The 27053-nt window shown below is 49.7% G+C and overlaps 1 protein-coding gene across 2 annotated transcripts; it reads right to left on the bottom strand.

Annotated features, from left to right (window-relative positions):
* Positions 1-6580: 6580 nt before the first annotated feature.
* SLC35E1 (solute carrier family 35, member E1) lies at positions 6581-27053 on the bottom strand. Of its 2 annotated transcripts, XM_011989865.1 has the most exons (6): positions 26866-27053; positions 26432-26502; positions 22933-23070; positions 21123-21248; positions 11824-12069; positions 6581-10600 (listed from the first exon to the last, which is right to left on the bottom strand). In XM_011989865.1, the coding sequence occupies exons 2-6, from the start codon at positions 26489-26491 to the stop codon at positions 10370-10372; spliced, it is 801 nt and encodes a 266-aa protein (XP_011845255.1). In that variant the 5' UTR covers positions 26492-26502; positions 26866-27053; the 3' UTR covers positions 6581-10369. The 2 variants fall into 2 exon arrangements, with proteins under 2 accessions (XP_011845255.1, XP_011845263.1); XM_011989873.1 differs by lacking the exon at positions 22933-23070.

Consider the following 27053-nt stretch of genomic DNA (forward strand, 5'->3'; position numbering starts at 1 on the left):
GTTAGCCAGGATGGTCTCGATCTCCTGACCTCGTGATCCGCCCGCCTCGGCCTCCCAAAGTGCTGGGATTACAGGCATGAGCCACCGCGCCCGGCCCACAGCGCCTTTCTAAAAGATGCAGTTGGGCTGCTTCTAAAATAATGAAGCCAACCCTTGCTAATTGTGGGGAAAAGATAGCCAGAAGCAGCAAACTTCTGCTGTGGACGTCCGATATAAACTGATCCTCTTGAGATGGATAATGCTTAGTTGGCCATACCTCCCTCCCCCTCCTTTTTTTTTCTTCCTTTTTCCTTTTTTTGCTTTTCTTTTTTCTTGAGACAAGGTCTTGCTCTGTGGCCCACGCTGGAGTGCAGTGTCATGATCATAGCTCACTAGCCCTGAACTCCTGTGCTCAAGTAATCCTCCTGCCTTGGCCTCCCAAAGTGCTAGGATTATGGGCATGAGCTACTTTACCCAGCCTGTTTTTTTTCTGTGCAAATAAAGGCACATGTATTTTAGATTCCTTTCATTTTTATTGTTACAGCATTTTTCCACCAGACGCTTATGGATTGACAACTACATCAAGTGTTGCTGTAGACCAGGAATCAACATTTTGTATAAAAAGGACAGAAAGCAAATATTTTAGACTCTGCAGGTCAGGAGGCAAGATCAAGGATTTTTTTTCCTTTTTTTCTAAATGTCCTCTGGTTCATATTTTCTCATGAAGATCGAGGATCTTATTTAAGTGTTTGGTTTTTTTTTTTGTTTTTTTTTTTTTTTGAGACACAATCTTGCTCTCTCGCCCAAGCTGGAGTGCAGTGGTGTGATCTCGGCTCACTGCAACCTCTGCCTCCTGTGCTCAAGCAATTCTCCTGCCTCAGCCTCCAGGGGAGCTGGGACTACAGGTGCGCACCACCACGCCGGGCTAATTTTTGCATTTTTAATAGAGTCGGGGTTTCACCAGGTTGGCCATACTGGTTTTTAACTCCTGACCTCAAATGATCTTCCTGCCTTGGCCTCCCAAAGTGCTGGGATTACAGGTGTGAGCCACCCTACCCAGCCTTACTTAGGTATTTCTATAACCAGAAAGAAAAGTTCGTAAAATTTTTGTTCGTGAAAATCAAAATATGATAACTGAGTAGTTTCTTAAATACAAGTTGCTACAGTTGGAATGTTTGTTCCTAATCCCCAGTGAAACAGTATTAACAGGTGGGGCCTTTAAGAGGTGACTGGGTTATGAGGTCCTGCCATTCATGTGTTAATGGCTAATAGCTTATGGGAGTGGGACTGGTTGCTTTATAAAAAGAGGAAGAGGCCAGGTGCGGTGGCTCAAGCCTGTAATCCCAGCACTTTGGGAGGCCGAGACGGGCGGATCACGAGGTCAGGAGATCGAAACCATCCTGGCTAACACGGTGAAACCCCATCTCTACTAAAAAAATACAAAAAAACTAGCCAGGCGACGTGGCAGGCGCCTGTAGTCCCAGCTACTCGGGAGGCTGAGGCAGGAGAATGGCGTGAACCCGGGAGCCGGAGCTTGCAGTGAGCTGAGATCCGGCCACTGCACTCCAGCCTGGGCGACAGAGCGAGACTCCGTCTCCAAAAAAAAAAAAAAAAAAAAGAGGAAGAAAGGCCAGGCTCAGTGGCTTATGCCTGTAATTACAGCACTTTGGGAGGCCAAGGCCTGCAGATCACCTGAGTATCAGGAGTTCGAGACCAGCCTGGCCAACCTGGGGAAATCTTGTCTCTACTGAAAATACAAAAATTAGCCAGGCGTGGTGGTGGGTGCCTGTAATTCCAGCTACTTGGGAGGCTGAGGCACGAGAATCACTTGGACCTGGGAGGCAACGGTTGAGGTGGAGGTTGCAGTGAGCCGAAATCGTGCCACTGCACTCCAGCCTGGGCAACAGCAGGATTCCGTTTCAAAAAAAAAGAAAAGGAAGAGAGACCTGAGCTTGCACACACAGCCTGCTTGCCATGTGATACCCTGTGCTACCTCAAGACTCTGCAGAGTCCCCACCAGCAAGAAGGCCCTCAGCTTGGGATATCTCAGCCTCCAGAACTGTAAGAAATAAATTTCTGTTCTTTAAAAATTGCCCAGTCTCAGGTATTCTTTTATAGCAGTGCAAAATGGACTAAGACCCAAGTCTATTCGTAAGAGTGGAATTCTTTTGGGATATAACATTTCACTTAATTGGGGCTCCCAGGTTGTATTGTCTGTCGTCAATTGATTGCACATGTTCACCTTTGAAAACCTTTCCTGGCTCACAAAAACAGGCGGCCAGCGCTGGATGTGGCTTATAGATGGAGTCATGCGCAACTCAGATCTCAGCTCTGCTCTCAGGGAACTCAGTCTATGGCGGGGAAGAATCCCAAAGTCAGTAAACAAATATATCATTTCAAAGGTGTTATTAAGGAGGAGAGGATGCTGAGACTATGATACAAGGAGGGTGGGGCCCAGGATGATAGGGTTGTCAGGAAAGGCTCTTGAGGTGAGGTCTGTACTAAGATCTGAACAAGGGGTCAGCTCTAAATACCCTAAATACACAGAACAGTGTGGGATCATACTATTTATTTAGGTTTTTTATTTTTACTTTTTTGAGATGGAGTTTCGCTCCTGTTGTCCAGGCTGGAGTGCAACAGCACGATCTCGGCTCACCGCAACCTCCGCCTCCCAAGCGATTCTCCTGCCTCAGCCTCTCGAGTAGCTGGGATTACAGGCATGCGCCACCACACCCAGCTATTTTTTTATTTTCAGTAGAGACGGGGTTTCTCCCTGTTGGTCAGGCTGGCCTCAAACTCCCAACCTCAGGTGATCCGCCCGCCTCAGCCTCCCAAAATGCTAGGATTACAGGCGTGAGCCACCACATCCGGCCTACATTTTTAAATTTTTTTTGAGACGGAGTCTTGTCTGTTGCCCAGCCTAGAGTGCAGTGGTGCGATCTCGGCCCACTGCACCCTCCGCCTCCAGGTTCAAGTGATTCTTCCACCTCAGCCTCCTGAGTAGATAGGATTACAGGCGCCTACCATCACACCCGGCTAATCTTTGTATTTTTAGTAAAAACGGGCTTTCAGCATGTTGGCCAGGCTGGTCTCCAACTCCTGACCTCAACTGATTTGCCTGCCCTGGATTCCTAAAGTGCTGGGATTACAGGTGTGAGCCACCGTGCCCAGCCCATACTGTTTATAGAATAGTCGGTAATCCACAGTGTGGACACTTTTTGATGCCAAGTAAGATCTACATTAAGAAGTTTTTTTTTTTTTTTTTTTTTTTTGAGACAGTCTTGCTCTGTCACCCAGGCTGGAGTGCAGTGGTGTGACCTCTGCTCACTGAAACCTCTGCTTCCCGGGTTCAAGGAATTCTTCTGCCTCAGCCTCCCGAGTAGCTGGGACTACAGGTGCACACCACCACACCCAGCTAGGGTTTCACCATGTTGGCCAGGCTGGTCTCAGGCTCCTGACCTCAGGTGATCCACCTGCCTCGGCCTCTGGGCAGTGCTGGGATTACAGGCGTGAACCACTGCTGCGCCCGGGCGGTAGTGTGATTTTTGAGGCTGCAGAGGATGCCATGGTGTGGACTCACCACAGCTTACTGAAGTGAGACTCTGTTGTCTGCTGGCTTGGTTCCATTTTTAGGCCACTGTATCTTAGTGTATATCTTAGTATATATAGGGTTGGACGTGGAAGTTCACGCCTATAATCCCAGCACTTTCGGAGGCCAAGGCAGGCAGATCACTCGAGGCCAGGAGTTCCAGACCAGCCTGGCTAACATGGAGAAACCCCATCTCTACTAAAAAATAAATAGCTGGGCATGGTGGCGCGTACCTGTAATCCCAGCTACTCGGGAGGCTGAGGCAGGAGAATCGCTTGAGTCTGGAGGTGGAGGCTGTAGTGAGATGAGATTGCACCACTGCACTCTAGCCTGGGCGACAGTGACTCTGTCTCAAAAAAAAAAGTGTCTTAGTAGATATGAATCTTGTATTGAGTCAGAGGGTGTGCAAATTCAATACTGATACTGCTCAGCTACGTTTAGAAAGATAGTACGCCCACGGTCACTACTTTCAGACTTTGTTTCAGATTGTTTAAAATGCTGCTGAGCGTGGTGGCTCATGCCTGTAATCCCAGCACTTTGGGAGGCTGAGGCAGGTGGATCACTTAAGTCAGGATTTCAAGACCAGCCTGGCCAACGTGGTGAAACCCCGTCTCTACTAAAAATACAAAAATTAGCTGGGCGTGGTGGAAGGCGCCTTTAATTCCAGCTAATCAGAGGCTGAGGCAGGATAATCACTTGAACCTGGGAGGGGGAGGTTGCAGCAAACTGAGATCGCGTCACTGCCCTCTAGCCTGGGCGGCAGAGCGAGACTGTGTCTCAAAAAAACAAAAACAAGGCCGGGTGCGGTGGCTCACGCCTGTAATCCCAGCACTTTGGGAGGCCGACGCGGGCGGATCACAAGGTCAGGAGATAGAGACCATCCTGGCTAACACGGTGAAACCTCGTCTCTACTAAAAATACAAAAAAATTAGCTGGGCGTGGTGGCGGGTGCCTGTAGTCCCAGCTACTCGGGAGGCTGAGGCAGGAGAATGGCGTGAACCCGTGAGGTGGAGCTTGCAGTGAGCCGAGATCCGGCCACTGCACTCCAGCCTGGGCGGCAGAGGGAGACTCCGTCTCAAAAAAAAAAAAAAAAAAAAAAAAGCCATATATCTGAGACTGAAAATATAAGCATGACAGGCGCCTCTACCAAGCTCATTTCAAAGGCTGAAACCAGAACCCACTGGTCAAAACAAAGCAGTAGAAAGAGCTGGTAGACCACTACTGCAGATACTCTTCAGCAAGCCAAGTGGACACCCTGAGTGAGATGAGCCTTGTGGAGACTCACCTGAGCAGCAATGCGGAGGGCCGGGCGCACTGAGGGGGTTCTGTGGCCCAGATGTCGGCTGGTTGTGATTTCTTGACTCTGACCCCTTCATCGGAACGGTCTCACTGTGGTCAGGGTCAGATGGTAACTACAGTTTTGTGGGGTTTTATTGAGACAGGGGCTCGCTCTGTCGCTCAGGCTGGAGTGCAGTGGTGCGATCTCGGCTCACTGCAACCTCTGCCTCCCAGGTTCAAGCGATTCTCCTGCCTCAGCCTCCCAAGTAGCTAGTATTACAGGAGCGTGCCACCACGCCTGGCTACTTTTTGCATTTTTAGTCGAGACAGGCTTTCACTACGTTGGCCAGGCTGGTTTTGCACTCCTGACCTCAGGTGACCCGCCCACCTTGGCCTCCCAAAATGCTGGGATTGCAGGCATGAGCCCTGCTGCCTCCCCAGTCCCCCATCGCCCTGTCTTAGCATTTCTAAGTAGTTCCCATGTGCTCCTTAGTTACATACCTGTCATGTAGGCTGAGTGCTTTGAGGGTAGGAGGCTTACATATCTGTTTCCTGCTGCTTGACACAGTAGGTGCTTAGTAAATCACTAAACAAAAAGATTATGAATGAAAAGGACATGGGCAATAGTTTCAGCAGAAACTCAAACCCTTTCTGTTTGAAAGAAATCCTTTGCTGGGGATGGTTTGAGTAATGGGGAAAAATGGGTTCTGGAGCCAGATTTAAGCAGCTGTGTAATCCCAGATGAGTGACTTGACCCCGTTGGGCCTCATTTTCACCTGAAAAACAAGGTTAATAAAGCTCACAAAGGTATCGTGTGTGAAAAGCTCACCACTGAGCTGGGCATGTCGCAGGTACAGTCTTGGCTGTCAATACACAAAAATGGCTTCAGGCCGGGCGTGGTGGCTCACACCTGTAATCCCAGTACTTTGGGAGGCCAAGGCAGGTGGATCACTTCAGCCCAGGAGTTCCAGACCAGCCTGGGCACCATACAGCCCCATCTCTAAAAATAGTTTAAAAATTAGCTGGGTGTGGTAGTGTGCACCTGTCTCAGCTACTTGGGAGGCTGAGGCAGGGGAACTGACTTGAGTTTAGGGGTTTGATGCTGCAGTAAGCTATGGCTGTGCCACTGCAGTCCAGCTTGGGCAATAAAGTGAGACCCTGTCTCTTAAACCAAACACATAACAGGCCAGATCGCTTGAGCCCAAACGTTTGAGACTAGCCTGGGCAACAAGGTGAAACTCCATCTTTACAAAAGATACAAACATTAGCCAGGTTTGGTGGCGCGTGCCTGTATTGCAACTACTTGGGAGGCTGAGGTGGAAAGAACCGTTGAGTCTGCGAGGTTGCGGCTGCTGAGAGCCGGGATTGCGTCACTGCACTCCAGCCTGGGCGACAGAATGACATCCTGTCTCAAAAAACACGAAACAAACATACCAAAAAAAAGTTTCATAAGCACAGCTGCCACAACGTTCCTGGACTTCCCATGTTATTCTGTTCAATAAAGTCACGTCATTAATGTAGCTGTGCTCCTATTTTCATTGTGTCATCTGATCGATTCACGAATCGCACGTCCTTATTTTTGGCTCAGGAGAAAAAACAAAGGTTGCAGTAAGTCCAGACGTGACAGCCAACTTGGCTTGCTCTTTCTCCTCCTTCTACATTTTGTTGCTGGGCACACTGAACACAGGGTCACTCAAAAAGAGACCCTTGCTGACAAATCGGGACCAATTTTGATTCCCTGGAAACCATTTATTTTTGGTAAATGCCAGTGATGAATACACACGTCATTCCCGAAGAAAAGTCTATAGCATTTAAGTCTTGAAAACAGGTGACAACTGAAAAAAAAATTATAATATTTTCAGGTCTTTTAATAACTTAATGTTCTGTGTCCTTCAGGCTGTGAGACCTTAAGGTATTGGGGTCTGGTAATGTCCCACCTACAGCAAAGGGCCTGTTGGGTGACGTAGGACAAATACACAGCAAAATTCAGAAACTGCAAGTGCTTCCTCACTTGAACGGATCTGGCTTGACCCCTCTGTGATTGGGGCTTGACTGTTCCTAGAATGAATGACTTAAAATAAGGTGGTTAAAAATTCTCCTGTGAGTCTCGCCATAGTGAACAAGCATGATTCAGAAAAGCCTCCTTCTGTAAAATGAAGGAGCTGGGTTGGAGTCAGTGTTACCAGCCAGACCACACCTTGGATGGGTAAAGGAAATTCCCTACCGCAGAGCCCAGCAGCGAGGAGGCCGACAGGAAGGCAGGCCTGCAGATGAAAGCATGCGAGTGGGGCATGTGGTGCGGGCACTGGCTGGGAAACCGGCCTTCCAGAGGTCAATGTCAGTCTGGCTGGGCGCGGTGGCTCATGCCTGTCATCCTAGCACTTTGGGAGGCCGCGGCGGACAGATCATTTGAGGCCAGGAGTTCGAGACCGGCCTGGCCAACACGGTGAAACCCTGTCTCTCCTAAAAATACAAAAAATTAGCCAGGTGTGGTGGTGCATGCCTGTAATCCCAGCTACACGGGGGGCTGAAGCACGAGAATCACTTCAACCCGGAGGATGGAGGTTGTAGTGAGTTGAGATTGCGCCACTGTACTCCAGCCTGGGCAACAGAGCAAGAATTCATCTTGTGGGGAGAGGTGGGGGGTGCGGCAGGGAAAGTGGACCTCCAAGTCTCAGAAATATTTGTTTTTTGATCTGCTGATTGGTGTCATGTGATTGCCTCATTCATTCCAGTGTACGTACTTGCTGTAAATTTATATACAGAATTAAATAGCCCATTTATTCATTTATAAACCATAATAAAACCAAACAGTCATTTCCCCTCACCAGCAGATCTTGCATCGGAAAAGGAAAATAATATACAAATTTCAGCAACATCAGAGATTTCATGAAGCCTGAATGGCGGTCGAATTAATTTTGGAGTTCGATGACACGTTCAAAGATTCAGGTACTATAATCACATAGACAGCTCCCGGAATATCTCTCTGCAGTGCAGAATGATCCCTGTTTCTTGTCATTCACCAGTGAGAAAAATCCAGCTGCAGACTCGACTGCCTTCGGTGAAGGCACGCGGCAAGTTCTTCTGACAAATAACAGCCTTCACGTCTTACACAGCAATTGTCTCAGCTTTGGGACCAAAGTATATACAAAGCAAGCGAACAAGAGACGAAGGAAGAGGGACACTTCTGAGGCCGGTGGTGCGGAAACTCGCCACCAAGCAGGGTGGTCCAGGAGTGTCTCATGTGTCAGCTGACACAACATCTTAAATACAGAATTCCAAATGAAAGAAAAACAAAAAGAACAGGAGTCAAGCATAAGCGATGTTACTTCCTCTCTGAACGGGGAAAACATTTCACTCGCTGGGAGATAAAAGGTGAACCTCTCATTTGCTGCTCTCTCCCCTCAAGTGCCAGCAAGAAGCTGGGTGTGAAGAAGAAAGAAGGCAGCCATCACCTAAGACCCCACACAGGCCAAGCCGTGGTCCCCTCCATGAGGGCACGGTCCTTGCAAGAAGCTGTAAAAGACAGAGACCACAGCTCAGACCTGAGCACTCAGGGTTACCTACTGGGGTCTTGTCATATTCCTTATGTTGATTTCTGCCAAGACTCAACTGATTTTTTTTTTTTTTTTTTGAGACAGACTCTCACTCTGTCACCAAGGCTGGAGTGCTGTGGTGTGATCTCAGCTCACTGAAACCTGCACCTCCTGGGCTCAAGTGATTCTCCTGCCCCAGCCTCCCAAGTAGCTGGCATTACAGGTGGGTGCCATGATGCCTGGCTAATTTTTCTATTTTTAATAGAGACGGGGTTTCACCACGTTGGCCAGGCTGGTCTCAAACTCTAGTAATCCGCCGACCTCAGCCTCCCAAAGTGCTGAGATTACAGGCAGGAGCCACCACGTCTGGCCCCAGACTGACTCTTGACCAAAGAATCTGATTTGGCAAACCAAATCTTAGCGCAGTGTTAGCTCCTCGTCCCCTTACCCAGAACATGATTCAGATCCTAACATAAACACAAAAACAGGTCAGGGAACCAAAACACTGTGGTCTTGTCTATTACTATTGAGATAATGTTCATGATTCATTCTGTTTTCAGCAATTGTGACAATTTTGAAGCTTCTCCTGAAGCTTCAAAACACATTATTTCCTACTAAATACCAAAATGTGTCACACAGGCATCACCAGTGGGAACTTTTTTTTTTTTTTGAGATGGAGTCTCGCTGTTACCCAGGCTGGAGTGCAGTCTCGGCTCACCACAACCTCCGCCTCCCAGGTTCAAGCGATTCGCCCGCCTCAACAGCCTGAGTAGCTGGGACTACAGGCGCACACCACCACACCCGGCTAATTTTTGTATTTTTAGTAGAGACGGGGTTTCACTATGTTGGCCAGGCTGGTCTCGAACTCCCGACCTCGTGATCCGCCCATCTTGGCCTCCCAAAGTGCTGGGATTACAGGTGTGAGCCACCGCGCCTGGCCAGGGAACTTTGTTTTTAAAGTTTTAGAAACAAAACGGTTTTCAATCCGTAAGCCAGTCCTAATGCATCCCATAATGGGGAGCAAGGCAAAAACAGACACACACAACTACAAAATATTCCCTAGAAAAATGCAAGAGCCTCAGAAAATCAAGCTCTCTCTACCAAACCACCTACCAAGTCATCACAGAAGAGGTGAAGACTCTCTCAAAAGACAAGCGCCACAGAAACAGAGCTTGAAATACTGAACACGATTTCCCGAAGATCCTTCTCACCACCCCGAGAGAAGCACCCTGCTCTGTCGAGGGAAGAAGAGGCGGAGGAGAGCCAGCCGTTTCCCTTCCATCTGGATCTGGGTGGATGCCAACCCTGACGTGCAGGGCACAGCACCAGGTGGCAGGAATTGGATGCTAACTGCAATCGCTTTTTGCTTTGGAACATTTGCCAGGAACTTGCAAACTGCTAAAGGGATGACCAGGAAACTGGATCCATCTCTGTGGCTGGGGATGTTTTGAATGATTCTCGCAGGCTCCCTGTCTGCTTGGTGACCCTGTTGGTCCTATGCGTATCTGCGCCAGGGAATTAAAGTAGCCAGTCTGACGTTCTCAAGCACCGCCCTGGACACCCCCACTGCCAGCTCATGGTCTACAGCCACAGTGACCCCAGCGTTTCACACAGGGTCCTGAACGTTAATCTGGAATGCAGACACAAGTGCTCTGAGCTACACTGCTTGGGGAATAATTCCACATGGAAAGGTCCAACGTGGCCAAGATCTCCACAGGGACACGGCCCTCAGATGACAGACTCCAGAAAGAAAGAGCATGAGACACCCGTCTCTGTTCAGGTTTGCCCAGAGCTCACGGCCGTCTGCACTGCAGGCAACGGATCCTCCTGCGGCTCACGGGAGGCCAGGAACCCCAGGTCTTCTGATGGAGACTTATGCACTGTCCCCTCGGCTGGGTTGTACATTCACTGATTGTCAGAAGTTTCTGATACTGCTGTGGGAGCCGGGGAAGGAGTCACAGAACAGTCTGATCCTGTCCTCTGGACTCTACACATCATAGCGGTTCAAACTGTATGAGTTTGGGTAGCTCTGTCGGCCATACTGGAAGTGGTCTGTTAAGATGTTGTTGCGGCCATACTGATAGTCCCCGTGCTGGGGGAAGAGGAGGCCGTTGTGGGGCTTCTCCAGTGGGCTCCGGTGACGCTCCTTGCTGCTCAGGTCTGCTGTGGTGACGGGGAGGAGGTGCTTCCTGGCTTGCTGGTTTGCATCGTACTTGGTCTGTGCCAGAAAGAGAGCAATGAAACAGGACATAAGGAAGAGCTCATAATTCAGTCAATCAAATGGCTGGCCGTGGTGGCTCACACCTGTAATCTCAGCACTTTGGGAGGCCGAGGCAGGAGGATCACCTGAGCTCAGGAGTTTGAGACCAGCCTGAGCAACATGGCAAAACCCCGTCTCTACTAAAAATACAAAAAATTAACTGGGTGTGGTGGTGCATGCTGTAGTCCCAGCTATTCAGGAGTTCTGAGGCACGAGAATTGCTTGAACCCAGGTGGAGGAGGTTGCAGTGAGCTGGGATCATACCACTGCACTCCAGCCTGGGAGACAGAACAAGACGCCGTCTCAAAAAAAAAAAAAGTCAGTTAACCTCTGGGGCCAGCATAAGTCACAGGGCTTGAGTAAGGAAAGCAGACATGAATGGACCAGACCACAATGTGTGGACAGACTCAGGAGGAAAGTCCTTGGCCAGGCGCGGTGGCTCACGCCTGTAATCCCAGTGCTTTGGGAGGCCCAGGCGGGAGGATCACTTGAGACCAGGAGTTGGAGACCAGACTGGGGCAAAACAGAGAGACCCCATATCTACATGTGTTAAGAAACAAATGAAGAGGTCAGGTGCGGTGGCTCACGCCTGTAATCCCAACACTTTGGGAGGCCAAGGCGGGTGGATCACCTGAGGTCAGGAGTTAGAGACTGGCCTGGCCAACATGGTGAAACCCCATCTCTACTAAAAACACAAAAATTAGCCGGGTGTGGTGGCAGGCGCCTGTAGTCCCACCTACTCAGGAGGCTGAGGCAAGAGAATTGCTTGAACCCAGGAGGTGGAGGTTGCAGTGAGCTGGGATGGAGCGCCACTGCAATCCAGTCTGGTAACAGAGTGAGACTCCGTCTCAAAAAAAAAAAAAAAAAAAAAGGAAGGCAAGCCCTCTCTGTTTTCTGTTTGCCATCCCATGTACTTAACACTGCACTAAACAGAGCCTTTGAGAGGAGGGAGGGAAATCCCCAGCTGAGATGCAGCTGGAGTGACTGGAGGACCTCAGGTTGCCTATGCAGGAAAAAGGAAGCCAGGGTGGGATGGGGCTACACCAAAATCATAAACCAGTCAGTGGCAAAGCTTCGACCTACAGCCCCAGCCTCCAGCGCCCGGGAGGCCCTTCCTTTTCTGACTTCCTGGGTGCTGAGGGGCTGGCTTCCTTCCCTGCCCAGCCTTCCCCAACTCTCACCTTGTTATAGAGGAAGACCCCCAGGATGGCGGTCATCATGCCCAGGACGTTGGTGCTGGTGACTGGGTTGCGCAGCATGATCAGGGACACTGTGATGACCATGATTCTCTTGGTGGCATTGGCTACCGAGTAGCTCAGGGGGCTGACGAGGTTCAGGATGCTGAAGGCGATGACATTCTGGGCAAAGTTACAGAAGCCGCTGACAGCCAGGAGCAGGAGTGTCCAAGGCCACTGGTAGACGTAAGTCTGCAGAGACCGCAAGGCAAAGACAGCACTTCAGTGGGCGGCAGTGACCCCGCCTCCCTGTATCTACCTGGCAGGGGTAGGGGAAGGGATGCGGAGGGGCTCGTCTGGAGCCTCATGGTCCACAGGCAGCCAGCCCAGGCATGTCACCAAGAGACACTAGGTGCTTTAGGTCCATGACCTCAGCACCTCATGACACCACACAGCACGGGAAATCACCCACCATCTCCTGCCAAGGAAACAGGTGAAGCCAGGTCCCCAAAGGGTACCAAGCAAGACGTAAGCCAAAGCCTTCCCTGGCCGTGAACAGCCAGGAACTCTGGGTTTAGCAAAGCAGCGGTCTGCTTGTTGGCCACAATGCATTCTACAGGGTGGGAGGTCCTGGGAAGGTGGCCCTGAGCCTGCGAAGTACCTGGTAATATGAAAGCCACAGATCTGCACCCATTGCTGTGAGGATGAAACAGAATCATAGCTTTGGAGGTGCTTTACAAGAATCTCAAGCTAAACAAACACAAGAGGTGATGTTATCATCAACAGTTGAGGCCAGGTGCAGTGGCTCACATCTGTAATCTCAGCACTTTGGGAGGCTGAGGTGAATGGATCACCTGAGGTCAGAAGTTCAAGACCAGCCTGACCAACATGGTAAAACTGTGTCTCTACTAAAAATACAAAATTAGTCGGGTATGGTGGCGCATGCCTGTTAATTCCAGCTACTCGGTAGGCTGCAGCAGGAGAATCCCTTAAACCTGGGAGGCGGAAGGTCCAGTGAGCTGAGATTGCACCATTGTACTCCAGCTTGGATAACATGAGTGAAACTCCGTCTCAAAAAACAAACAAACAAACAAACAAAAAACAGTTTAGGTTGGGCGTGATGGCTCATGCCTGTAATCCTAGCACTCTGGGAGGCTAAGGAAGGAAAATCATTTGAGGGCAGCCTGGGCAACACAGTGAGACCCTGTCTCTACAGAAAAATAAAAAATTAGCCAGGCATGGTGGTGCACACCTGCAGTCCCAGCTACTTGGGAGGCTGAGGTGGGAGGATCGCTTGAGCCCAGGAGTTCAAGATTGCAGTGAAATACGGTGGTGCCACAGCACTCCAGCCTAGGCAACAGTGTAAGACACTGTCTCAAAAAAATCCCACAAAACTTTACCATCTGACCCTGAACAAAACGAGGCCATTCTGAATAAGGGATCCAGAAATCAAGAAGTCACAACTAGGAGACATCAGGGTCATGGAACCCCCCAAAGAATCTAGGCTGGTCCCAGGACAGGCAGACAGGTGAGAATCAGGTAGGCACCGCCCTGTAGGCCAATTTCCAGGCCACGCTGACCTTGGCCACAGTAGGACAGAGCTGGCTCAGCCCAGGGCGACTGATTGGCGGCTCCGCTGGAGCTGCAGGATGTCTGCCTGACTCCATCTCCACTGCACTCCAAGAGAGAAGGATCCCATGGTCCTCTCCAACGCAAAGAAGACACGTTTAGGCGACCAGCTCAATGTCAACCAAGTCAAGACTCGAACTCCCAAATGCAAGTCCATTTACCTGTGCCATACACCCTGCAGCTTCTGCAGGCAACCTCACTGGAGGAATAGCCCCTGTAATATATAAGAGCCCACCAGGATGCCTCCATGGTGGGCCAGCCTGTTCTCCCAGGGTCGCTCCCTAAGGTGATTGGGTTAGGACTTCCAAGCTATTTTCTTCCTGCTTGCATAGGTATCTGTCTTCTGGGAAAGGAACCCAACCAATCTGGCTTAAAACAAAAAAAGATACATTAATAAGATGGACTGATGTGTCCACACGGTGCACAATTCCAGGCATTTTAACAAATGCATCAATTCATGGAACCACCACGACCATCGGGGATTAGGACACTCCTGGGGGGCTTCTCTTTTGTCCTAACCCCCTCCTCCTACACCTGGCAACCATCCATGTTTTCTGTCGTGATCCGTGTGTCCTTGGGACATTGTCACAGAACTAGAATCACAAGGCTCAGAACCTTCGGAGACAGGCTGCTTTCACTCAGGGTAGCATATCTGCCATTTATCCAGGTTGTGAGGGACAAGAGTTGGCACCTTTTCACTGCTGAGTAATGTTCCACTGTATGTAACATTCCATGTATTAAAGTTTCTTCTCTCTTTTTTTTTTTTGAGATGGAGATTTGCTCTTGTCACCCTGGCTGGAGTGCAATGGTGCAATCTCAGCTCACTGCAACCTCTGCCTCCCCGGTTCAAGTGATTCTCCTGTCTCCGCTTCCTGAGCAGCTGGGATAATCACTGCCTTAAAGTCTTTGTCTGATAATCCCAACATCTGTGTCATTGTACTGTTGGCCCGTGTTGTCTTTTCCCAACCACCTGGAATTTCCTGGTTCTTCATAAACTATGTAATTTTGGCTGGAATCCCGGGCATTGAGCATATTATAAAAGTCCGGGTCTTATTCACATCCTATGAAGAATGTTGATGTTTTTTTAGCAGGCAATTGATGATGCTGGGTTCAGGCTGCAGGCTTGACCAGCCTTCTGTGGGGTCGTGGTTCCAATGTCAGTTATGTTTTCAAAGCCTTTCCAGTGGTATTTGGCTCTGTCCTGAGTCTGTGCTGCCCGTGGTCAGTCTGAAAGCTGAGCGGTGGTCTCTCCCACAGTTCTGTTCTCAGTCTTTGGTATGCAGTTTAGGATCTGATCCTCACAACGTGTGACGCTTGGGGCGAGCCTGGGATTCTGTCAGCGACTTTATGAGGTCGCTGTCCTCAGCTCCTCCCTCCACACGATCTCCTGAGTACTTTCCAGTTTCCTAGTCCCTCCCTTTCATGGCCCTCCAGCCAGAAAGCTGGGGTTTAATCACCGCACTTGGCTGTTTACTTCCTGTGATTACAGCCCCATTTGAGGGTCAAGCAGTGACAGTACGGAGCAAGAACAAGCTGCAGAAGGGCTCTTCCCATGCTCCGAGGACCACGTTTCCTAAAACTGCAGAGGAAGGGTCCCCTCTCTCAGGGTTTTAGGTGGCTGTGGAAACTGCTGTTGCTGACAGAGGATTGTTGGGGGCCTGGGACACAAGAGATGAAGGCAAAAAAGAAAACACAAAAAAAACCTAACAGACAGCTGGGCGTGCCAGCTGGCGCCTGTAATCCCAGCACTTTGGGAGGCTGAGGTGAGGAGATGATCTGAGGTCAGGAGTTCGAGACCAGGCTGGCCAACATGGTGAAACCTCATCTCTACTAAAAATACAAAAATTAGCTGGGAGTGGTGGTGCGTGCCTACAATTCCAGCTACTCAGGAAGCTGAGGTGGGAGAATCGCTTGAACCTGGGAGGTGGAGGTTACAGTAAGCTAAGATTATACCACTGCACTCCAGTCTGGGTGACAGAGCGAGACTCCATCTCAAAACAAAACAAAACAAAACTGAAAAAAACAACAAGAATGAGAAAAAGTCTAACAGGCATCCAGGTGTGGTGGCTCGCGCCTGTAATCCTATCTCTTTGGGAGTTGAGGCGGGCAGATCACCTGAGGTCAGGAGTTCAAGACCAGCCTGGTCAACATGGTGAAACCCATCTCTACTAAAAAAAAAAAAAAAAAGAAAAGAAAAGAAAAAACAAATACATAAAAATTAGCTGGGCGTGATGGCGGGTGCCTGTAATCCCAGCTATCTGGGAGGCTGGAGCAGGACAATCTCTTAAACCCTGCAGGCAGAGGTTCCAGCGAGCTGAGATCGCGCCACCGCACTCCAGCCTGGGTAACAGATCAAGACTCCATCTCAAAAAAAAAAAAGGAAAAAGCCTAATAGGGGATTTCCTCCATTCTCTCTGAGGGTTAGGAGTCTCCTTTCCCACTCTCCAAACTCCAAACAGAGAACATCTCTGTCCTCATTCAGGGCCTGCATCTACCTTCTGAGCTGCCTCATGTCCAGGCTGAAGACGCAGGAGGAACAAGAATGATGAACTCACCGCTGGCTCCAAGGCACCTTGAATTCTGGTCCTTCCCCACGGCCATCTGCGGGCTACCATTTACTTCTTGGTTCTCAAGTAGCTGTTTCGTGCATTCTGTCCAAGTTTTGAAACCAGGCCGCCTGCTCCAGAGTCTAGGAATCCCCGCCTGTCTTTTGCCAAGCCATCTGGCAACTGGGCCGGGCATCTCTGGGAACTGCCCCCTCCAGCCTCTGATTCTTGGTAGACGGGAGAGCAGCAGATACCAGCTGACATTCTCCCATCTCATCCTCCTCCCGCCTGTTCTGCAGCACGGGCCTGCGATGACGCTAACTAACCTGCCATCTGTGTAGTCTACGTGGAAGATGCAAGACAAAGAGGGAACCCAGACATGTGGGAACCCCATCTTCAGACTGCAACATTAGCGAATACGGTGTGTGCCTAGGGCTGCTATTAAAATACACAAGGTCATGCTCATGTTACAAAACATATGGGCCAGGTGTGGTGGCTCACAGCTGTAATCCCAGCACTTTGAGAGGCCAAGGTGGGAGGAAGGCTTGAGGCCAGGAGTTCAAGACCGACCTGGGCAACAGTGGGAGACCCTGTCTCTACAAAAAGAAAACAAAACACCACAAACATAACATACATACCCTCAACTAAAAAAAAGGAGGTTACTCAACGTGTTACAACAACAAAAAAAGATAATCACTAGAACAACAATAACAACACAAAATGTCCTAAGTGCAAGAAAAGCAAAGACAAAAGACCACAGCAAAAGCCTGTATGTTCCTGTCCATGTGTGGACACATACATACCCTAATGAGCTTAACACACAACAGCAGAGGAACCGGCGGGAAACCCACTGACAATATTACACAGCCCTACGAGAAATGAGAAAGGCCTTCTGTGTCGTTATGAAGAGCTCTCCAGGACGATGAGATGAAATGAACAAAGCGCGGAAGAGTTCAGCTCCCCTGCAGTATCCACGGAGGACTGGTTCTAGGTACCCCTGTGGATCCCAACATCTATAGATGTCCGAGTCCCTTTTATAAAATAGTTTAGTATTTGCATGTAATCCATGCACATCCTCCCATTTACTTGAAATCATCGCTAGATTACTTATAATACCTAATGCAAATGCTATACAAATAATTGTTATACTGTATTATTTAAAAATATGTATTATTCTTTATTGTAGTATTGTAATTGTTTTTCTACCATATATTCTCAATTCGCAGTTGGTTGAATCCACTAGTATAGAACCCACAGATATGGACAGATGACTGTCTATTAATATTTATTTTTGAGACAGGGCCTGGCTCTGTCATGCTGGCTGGGGGGCAGTGGCTCAATCATGGCTCACTGCAGCTTTGACCTTCCTGGGCTCAAGTGATCTTCCCATCTCAGGCTCCCAAGCAGCTGGGACTACAAGCATGTGCCACCATGCCGGGTGAATTTTTGGTTTTGTTTTACATAGAGATGGGGTTTTGCCATGTTGCCCAGGCTGGTCTCAAACTCCTGAGGCTAAAGCAATCTGCCTGCCTCTGCCTTCCAAAATACTGGGATCATAGGTGTGAGGCACTGTGCCTGCCCTGTATATTTAAAAAGCTACTTTTTGGGCTGGGCATGGTCGCTCACACCTATAATTCCAGTACTTTGGGAGGCCGAAGTGGGTGGATCACCTAACGTCAGGAGTTCGAGACCAGCCTGGCCAAAATGGTGAAACCCCGTCTCTACTAAAAATACAAAAAAAATTAGCTGGGCGTGGTGGTGGCTGTCTGTAGTCCCAGCTACTCGGGAGGCTGAGGCAGGAGAACCGCTTGAATCCGGGAGGCAGAGGCTGCAGTGAGCCGAGATCATACCATTGCGAGTGAAACTCTGGCTCAAAAAATAAAATAAAATAAAATAATAAGATAAAAAGCTACTCTGTGTGTAAGAAGGACAGAGGATGATTATACATGCAAATTTGCTTGTATTTGCAAAAATATGGAACAGGTGAACCAGGAGCCTAAGAAATGGTATCCATGGTCGGGGAGGGGACAGGGTGGAGGGGACAGGAATCATGGCCAGACTTCTTCATTTTTTTCATTTTTATGAGACACAGTCTCACTGTGTCACCCAGGTTGGAGCGCAGTGTCGTGATCTTGGCTCACTGCAAGCTCCGCCTATCTAGTAGCTAGGATTGTAGGTGTACGCCACCACGCCGGCTAATTTTTATATTTTTTCTAGAGATGGGGTTTCCCCATGTTGGCCAGGCTGGTTTCGAACTCCTGGCCTCAAGGGATCCACCCACCTCGGTCTCTGACAGTGCTGGGATTCCAGGTGTGAGCCACTGCATCCGGCCTGCAAAGAAATACTAACCTTCTCTCAGCACTCTAGTCCCGGTTGTGCCATGGGAATGTTCACTCTGAAGCGATTATATGAGTGAGTATACAGTAGAATAACATCAGTGAATAACTGGGGTAGAATAAGCAACCAAGAAAACGAGGAGAGGAACCAAGCATACCAGCAACAAGAACTAAATACGAAATTCAACGCGGCAAAGATCTGGACTACTCAACTGAAAGTGAAACTAACTGCTAGGAACTCTTTGCTGTTGCCCCAGGTATGTACTTCCTAATTTTTCACAGCAAAGGCTGAACAACAATGACGACCCAGCAGCAAAAAACACCCACGGCGCCTGGATCGTGTCTTTAAACACCGCTCCCCACTAACGGCATCTGGAGCCCTGAAGGAGGGGCTGACTGCAGCTCTGGGATGGGAAGTACACAAGGTGAAGGCAGGCATCCCGCTGGGCGATAAATGCTCACCCACAGGGCTATAAGGGCAGGGAACCAATCAGAGGGGCTCCAGTGGCTAAGACAGGACAATTTTTTTTCATTTTCTTTTTTTTTTTTTTTTTTGTTTTTAAGATGGAGCCTTGCCCTGTCGTCCAGGCTGGAGTATGGTAACGCAATCTCAGCTCACCGCAACCTCCGCCTCCCAGGTTCAAGCGATTCTCCTGCCTCAGCTTCCTGAGTAGCTGGGATTACAGGCAGGCGCCACCATGCCTGGCTAATTTTTGTATTTTCTGTAGAGATGGGGTTTCACCAGGTTGGCCAGGCTGGTCTTGAACTCCTGACCTCAAGTGATCTGCCCACCTCGGCCTCCCAAAGTGCTGAGATTACAGGCTTCAGCCACTGCCCCTGGCCAAGACAGCACAATTTGACTAGGAAAACAAGTAATTCATGCAACTGACAAACACATAAAGTTCACAATGATGCTGGAGAAAAAAAGAGAACCCCTTCCCTACCCCCAAACAAACCCTCAACTCTGGTCAACATTTGGAGTGAGCTCCAACTCTCTATCCTGAAAATCAGTCATCAAAAGGAACAGTGAAGCATTAAGCTGCCTTTCTCGTACCATACTTCAAGGTAACAAACTAGTCCTGGCAGATGGAAAGTTCTTCATAGAGGAATTACAGCTCATCAGTGTGAAAGGAAAGTGAGAAAAGTGAGCCATGGTTGACTGACTGGGAAAATAGAGGTAATATTCACTACTTCAGCAGGTGGAGCCAAGGATTAAAGATAAGAAATGTCACAAATCCAGCTAGACCACATTAAGACCTCAATAAATATTTACTTTTTCTTTCTAACTCGAGTCTGGAAGAATCACACTGGCCTCCTCCTCACTGCAGGCACCTGCATTCATTTATAACACATTCTCTGAAGGCAGACCCTGTAGGTGTCAGAAAGATTCAACGTGGAGTAAATGGAAATAGAGACCAGGGAGGAACTGAGCTGCACACAGTTGTCCTGTCCTGTCTTGTCTTCTTTTCTTTTTCCTTTCCCTTTTTTCTTTTCTTTTCTATTCTTTTTTTTTTTTTTTTTTTTGAGATGGAGTTTCACTCTAGTGGCCCAGGTTGGATTGCAGTGGTGCAATTGCAGTTGCAATCTCTGCCTCCCGGGTTCAAGCAATTCTCCCACCTCAGCCTCCCAAGTGGCTGGGATTACAAGTGTGCACCACCATGCCTGGCTAATGTTGTATTTTTAGTAGAGACGGGTTTTCACCATATTGGTCAGGCTGGTCTCGAACTCCTGACCTCAAGTGATTCACATACCTTCGCCTCCCAAAGTGCTGGGATTATAGGCGTGAGCCACCACACCTAGGCAGCGCACAATTTTCTTTTCTCTTTCTTATTTATTTATTTTTTGAGACAGAGTCTCGCTCTGTCACCCAGGATGAAGGGCAGTGGCACCATCTCAGCTCACTATAACTGCCACATCCTGGGTTCAAGTGATTCTTCTGCCTCAGCCTCCCGAGTAGCTGGGACTACAGGTGCGAGCCACCATGTCCGGCCAATTTTTGTATTTTTGGTAGAGATGGGGTGTCACCATATTGGCCAGGCTGGTCTCAAACTCCTGACCTCATGATCCGGAATTACAGGCGTGAGCCACCGTGCTCGACCTTTTTTTTTTTTTTTTTTTTTTTTTTTGGCCAGCACAGTTTTCCAGGGCTGGCAAGGCACAGTGGCTCACATCTGTACTCCCAGCACTTTGGGAGGCCGAGGCAGATCTCTTAAGACCAGGAGTTCAGGACCAAACTGGGCAACACAGTGAGACCCTGTCTCTCCAAAAACAGTAAAAAAAAAAATGAGCCAGGCATGGTGGTACTCGCCTGTAGTCCCAGTTACTTGGGGGGCTGAGGTGGGAGGATCGCTTGAGCCCCGGGTTGAGGTCAAGGCTGCAGTGAGTCATGATTGTACCACTGCACTCCAGTCCTGGCAACAGAGCAAGGTTCTGTCTCTAAAAAATAAACATTTAAATTAAAAAATGAGGAAAAATAAAAAGTCAATGTGCTCTCTGGACCATACTGTCAGGACATGAAAAGGTCACCTTCTCTTCCTTGATGCTACTGGCGCCCACACAGCAGCTGTCAGCACCTGGGATCAAGCACACCAGAGAAGGAAACGCACGGAAACCCACTTCCTCGACGGTGTGCACCGCCACTGTGAGTCATTACAGAGGGCTGACGGCTGAAAGGGCTGGCTGTCAGGTGCCCAAAAAACACCCCAATGTTAACATGCAGCTACAGCTCCTCAGCAAAGCACCTATTTTGGAACTAGCCAAGAAAATGGCGTGTTCTTGCTGCTATCCAACTCACCAAGTCGCTGCTGACCAGGAAAGCCGAGAGGTCCACCAGAACCCAGGTGGGGATCATAAAGAAGACGGCGTGGCAGCCCAGGATGTTGAGCAGCCGGAGATGGTGGATCCGTGAATCTCGCAAGACCTGGAAAGGGAAAGCCTCTTTAGAGGGTGATTAAAATTATAAGTGGCAAAAAGGGCTCCAGTGACTCAGGCCCCAAACACAGTGGCTGGACATTAACCCCGACATCTGAGCTTGAACACCAAACCTGCAAGTGCATTTGTGAGGACATACACAGCACAGGCCTGAAACAAGCACCATGTTCCACGCATAAACGACTGAGAAAAGAAAACAAAAATAAAGCAGTAACAGTCAGTGCTGGTGAGGACGAAGTGAAGTAGGCACTCTGAAATTCCACTGGTTTGAGGCAAAATTGGTATAACCTTTCTAGAATACGACCAGACAAACTATATTAAGAGTGATAGGCCGGGCACGGTGGCTCAAGCCTGTAATCCCAGCACTTTGGGAGGCCGAGACGGGCGGATCACGAGGTCAGGAGATCGAGACCATCCTGGCTAACACGGTGAAACCCCATCTCTACTAAAAAAATACAAAAAAACTAGCCAGGCGACGTGGCAGGCGCCTGTAGTCCCAGCTACTTGGGAGGCTGAGGCAGGAGAATGGCGTGAACCCGGGAGGCGGAGCTTGCAGTGAGCTGAGATCACGCCACTCACTCCAGCCTGGGCGACAGAGCAAGACTCTGTCTCAAAAAAAAAAAAACGTTTCATACCCTCTAACCTGAGAACTGTAAGCCTATCATAATGAAATAACTGAGACAGGAAAACATCACACACGTAATTGTATCTACATTACAGTGAAAAGTTAGAAATAACTGGTATTTCCAATAGGGAAACTGCATTAACCATGGTACCTAAAAAGTGTGTGATTATCACAGGAGTTAAGAGCAATAATTTTTTTTTTTTTTTTTTTGAGACAAGGTCTCACTATTTGTATTGCCCGGCTGGTCTCAAACTCCTGGCCTCAAGTGATCCTCCTGTCTTGGCCTCCCAAAGTGCTGGGATTATAGATGTAAGCCACTGCACTAGGCTGCAACAAGTTTTGAAATTTTGTTTTAAATTGAACTTTTCAGCTAGGCCTGGTGGCTAATGCCTGTAATCCCAGTGCTTTGCGAGGCTGAGGTGTGAGGATCACTTGAGCCTCGAAGACTGAGGCTGCAGTATGCTATGATTGTGCCACTGCACTCCAGCCTGGGCGACAGTGAGCTCTGGTCTCAGTAAAAGAGCTTTTCTCTATTTTTTTCTTATTGAGCACATTAACTTTATAATAGAATTTTTTTTTTTTTTTTTTTGAAATGGAGACTCACTCTTGCCCAGGTTGGAGTGCAGTGGTGCAATCTTAGCTCACTGCAACCCCTGCTTCCTGGGTCCAAGCAATTCTTGTGCCTCAGTGTCTGGAGTAGCTGGGATTACAGGTGCATGCCACAATGCCTGGCTAATTTTTGTGTTTTTAGTAGAGATGGGGTTTTGCCATGTTGGTCAGGCTGGTGTTGAACTCCTGGCCTCAAGTGAACCGCCCGCCTTGGCCTTCCAAAGTGCTGGGATTATAGGTGTAAGCCACTGCGCCCGGCCAAAAAATCAAAACTATTTAAAAAGCAAAATGACAAACAGAAAATCAGCAGATTGGCAATCAAGATTTTTCTGCTCCAATAGCAAAGAAATTTCGACTCAGCCTGTTTTTCCAATGCCACCAGCTTGCCACCCGCACACCCCTGAAACCCCATGCACGTCCGCTGATGGTACCCAAATACCTTTTTGGAGAAAATGTTCTGAAGCGAGAAGCACAGCGTGGCAGCGAGGGCGCTGACGAGCCCCCACATGTCGAAAGACAACTCGGTGACGGTGGCCAGCAGGACGCCGCTGATGATGGGGATGAGTGACAAGTACACCTGCAGGAAGAGGTCATCAAGAAGGGCCCACAGGCCAGACTAGAGCTGGGCCGCCCACCACAGAGGCCCAGGGAAAGGCCTCTCTCCTCCCTCAGCAAAGGGATACTACCTAACACTTTGAAAATGGTGTTTGCTGTGCCAGTGATGCTCCGGGGGGTGGCTCGGGGCAGGTGGTTATTAGAGCGCCAGAGGCAGGGCTTATCTGTGGGTAGCCCTATTCCCATACGGTCACCCTCATTAAGAGCCTCTGCTTAGGGCCACAGCCCAGGGCTGGTCCTAACTCCACAGATCTATTCAGCTGCCACTGACACACCAGGGTTTGAAGCCCTGATCCTCTGTAAGGCTCTCCCTTCCCTCTTTTTAAAAAATAGTTTTTTTTGAGACTGACTCTCACTCTGTCACCCAGGCTAGAGTGTAGTGGCACGATCTTGGCTCACTGCAACCTCCGCTTCCTGGGTTCAAGCAATTCTCCTGCCTCAGACTCCCCAGTAGCTGGGATTACAGGCATGTGCCACCATGCCTGGCCAATTTTTTTTGTACTTTTAGTAGAGGTAGGATTTCGCCATGTTGGCCAGGCTAGTCTTGTAGTCCTGACCCACAGGATCCATCCACCTCGGACTCCCAAAGTACTGGGATTACAGGTGTGAGCCACCGCGCCCAGCTCCCATTCCCTCTTACTTCAGGCTCTTCCAGTATGGTTACTCCTGGCTGGGACACTCCACTGATGCCTTCTCCTCCCGCTGACCTCCTGCCTTCACAAGGAAAGCTTTCTCCAACCCACCTCCACCTTGGGAGGCTTCTGTGCTGTGTTCCCAGGGCCACTGCCTGGGCTTCCCCAGCAGAGAGCTCTCCACCCACTCTTTTTTTTTTTTTTTTTTTTGAGATGGAATCTCACTCTGTCGTCAGGCTGGAGTGCAGTGGTACAATCTCTGGCTCACTGCAACCTCTGCCTCCTAGGTTCAAGTGATTCTCCTGCCTCAGCTTTCCGAGCAGCTGGGACTACAGGTGCCTACCACCATGCCCGGCTAATTTTTGTATTTTTAGTAGAGATGGGTTTTACCATGTGGGCCAGGATGGTCTTGATCTCTTGACCTCTTGATCTGCCCACCTCGGCCTCCAAAAGTGCTGGGATTACAGGCGTGGGCCACCGCGCCCGGCCTCTCCACCCACTCTATTACATCATCCAGTTCCATTAGTGTACAACCTTAGGGCAGGTCCTTGTTCGCTGCTTTATCCTGGTGCCTAGCACACAGTAGGCACTCAATAGCCGCTAGCTGAATGAACGAGTAGCAAACATAGTGACAGAAAGCCTTCAACAAGGTCTGGCATGCGGGGCTAAACGACTCCCAACTGCCAGGATCCACCGGGATCCATTCCCGCATGTCCAGCTCTTCTGACTCTTGGCTCAACCCTGTCCTACCAAGAACACTCTTCACTTTGGGAGGCCGAGGAGGGCAGATCACTCGAAGTCAGGAGTTTGAGACCAGCCTGACCAACAGGATGAAACCCTGTCTCTGTTGAAAACACAAAAATTAGCCAGGAGTGATGGTAAGCGCCTGCAATCCCGGCCACTCAGGAGGCTGAGGCAAGAGTTGCTTGAACCCAGGAGGCGGAGCTTGCAGTGAGCTGAGATCCCACCACTGCACTCCAACCTGGGCAATAGAGCGAGACTCTGTCTCAGAAAAACAAACAAACAAACAAACACTCTTAAGGAGAGGTAGGAGAGGTGGAGATCTTAGGACGGAGTGGTCAGGCCACAGGGAGGGCAGAGTGGGGGCTGTGGACCTGAATTCCAGCTTCCCCAATACCGGGCTGTGGCCCTCAGGCACATGATTCTCCCCTCTCAGTCCATCTCAGGAAAACCTGAGATCAGGAATGATGACTACCAGCCTTATCTGCCTTGCAGGGCAGGTTCCTAGAAGTTATGATGTCATTATAATTAGTCTGGCTGTCTAACCGGGTCAATTCCCAGTCTTTCCTCACTGTGTGAAGTTTCCGGCTCCTTGACCAAGCTGGGTACAATGTCCCGTACAACGGGGAAACCTGATAAACACGATGATATCCGGTGATGCAGCTACACACCTCTGGGAAAACTTTGACTTCCCAGGAGCCAAGTCACAGTCTGACATCACCCTGGGGGAGCGGGACTGCAGAGCACACACAGGTCTTGCTGGGACAAAGACAGGTGGGAATTAAAAAAAAAAAAAAAAAAATCAGCCATAGGTGGCCCAATTTCTATAAGCCGATCCAGGGCACTGCCTCTCTGAGTTACATAAAACACAAGATGCCAGAAACCAACCACTTGGAAAAGAGGCACGGTGTCCAGCATGAAATGGATTCCAGCTGGGACGACAGGCACCCAACTTCCACTTAAGGATACCGGACAAAGCTGTCTCTGGCTAAAGCCATGGCTATTCTTGCCCCAAGCCAGGAAATACCCTGGTTTGGCATCTTGAACCGAATTTGGACTGTGCCCAAAGCATCCTCCTTATGCAGCCCTGAGTCCTGTGTGCTGCTTTCGCTTCTGTTCCCAGACCATCACAACTTCTGGCTGTTTTAATTTCTAAGACTTTGCTGGATTTTGCCAAGATCAAACTCCTTTGATCGTGTCTGGCTTCGGATCCCAGAGGTCCCCTGACAGCTCTCTCTTGTAAAGAAGTGAAAACCTAGCCAAGTGCAGTGGCTCACGCCTGTAATCCCAGCACTTTGGGAGGCTGAGGCAGACTGATCACTTGAGGTCAGGAGTTTGAGACCAGCCTGGCAACATAGTGAAACCCTGTCTCTACTAAAAATACAAAAAAAAAAAAAAAAAAAAAAATTAGCCAGGTGTGGTGTTGCATGTCTGTAGTCCCAGCTACTCGGGTGGCTGAGGCAGGATAATTGCTTGAACCTAGGAGGCAGAGGTTGCAGTGAGCTGAGATTGTGTCACTACACTCCAGGATGGGCAACAGAGTAAAACTCCGTCTCAAAAAAAGTGTAAACCTATCCCACAGCATTCTGATCCGTCCCTAGTCCCACTGGAAAGGCCACACATGGGGTGTACGGCCAAAATGTGACCAACCCATTACCTACCAGCAAACCCAGGTAGGGTATGGGAGGAAAATTGTATCTGAAAGGGACAACAGTGTTCCTAAGACCACACAGCAGAGATCACAGAGGTACACATACTCCACACACTATTGCTCACAGCGTGATTCTAGAACTTGAGTAGTAAGAGGCCACTGGAGGCCTCTACACTGACTTCCCTATTTGACAGGAAGCCAGGCAGCCTGCAGACCAGGATCCTGACCACGTCACCAGTTGGCAACAGGGAGGAATCCCCTGGAGCTCCCACCTGCCCAGAGTCCCTGCCCGGGGTTACCTTAGTGCTCTGCTTCTCCTTCATAATGATCCGGGACAGGAGGACCACCCAGATGGGCATGGTGGCCTTGACTGCAAAGAGAGGGAAGGGCACTCAGGGGGCTGCCTGTGTTCCAGGGCCCAACCTGTTCCACCTCCACGGCTGGATGGCAGGGCTTGGCAGCCCCTCAGACCTCTTCACCCCTTCTCTGTCGGTAGGGCTTCCTCCCATCACGGCAGTTGTGGTCTGTCTTGCTTACCTCCCAGCTCTCTTCTCAGCCCCTTTTCTCCCTAAGAATCCTGTGCGTGTCCCTCCCCTACCAAAAGCCTTGGTAGCCCCTCTGCTGACTTCTCAGTCCGGCGGGACGCGCCCCGGGCGGCGCACTCCTTTCCATGCGCCCAAGACCCAAGCTGCGCGCCCCGGCCGCCGCCCCCTAGGCGGGGCGCGGAACCTACCGGTGTGTGCATAAGACACGGGCACCTTCCAGATGCTGACGTGCGCTGACACGGACGCGAAGTACTTGCCGAAGGCGAGCGGCAGCACGTAGCGCGGGTAGAAGCGCGGCGGCAGCAGCGGGCCGGACGACGGATGCGGACTGGGTCCGGGGCCCGAGACGGGCGGCGCGGGGGGCACGCGCCAGGCG

This window comes from Mandrillus leucophaeus, unplaced genomic scaffold (assembly GCF_000951045.1).
Source record: "Mandrillus leucophaeus isolate KB7577 unplaced genomic scaffold, Mleu.le_1.0 Scaffold11, whole genome shotgun sequence".
NCBI classification, from domain to species: Eukaryota; Metazoa; Chordata; class Mammalia; order Primates; family Cercopithecidae; genus Mandrillus; species Mandrillus leucophaeus.

Bases quoted from the DNA above. Each gene is read 5' to 3' on its own strand.
- SLC35E1 (XM_011989865.1), bottom strand. From the start codon at position 26,491: ATGCCCATCTGGGTGGTCCTCCTGTCCCGGATCATTATGAAGGAGAAG. The intron at 21,249-22,932 runs GTATTTGGGTAC...TTCCCTTTCCAG, and splicing joins AGAACATTTTCTCCAAAAAG to GTCTTGCGAGATTCACGGAT. The intron at 10,601-11,823 runs GTGAGAGTTGGG...TTTCTGGCACAG, and splicing joins GGGTCTTCCTCTATAACAAG to ACCAAGTACGATGCAAACCA.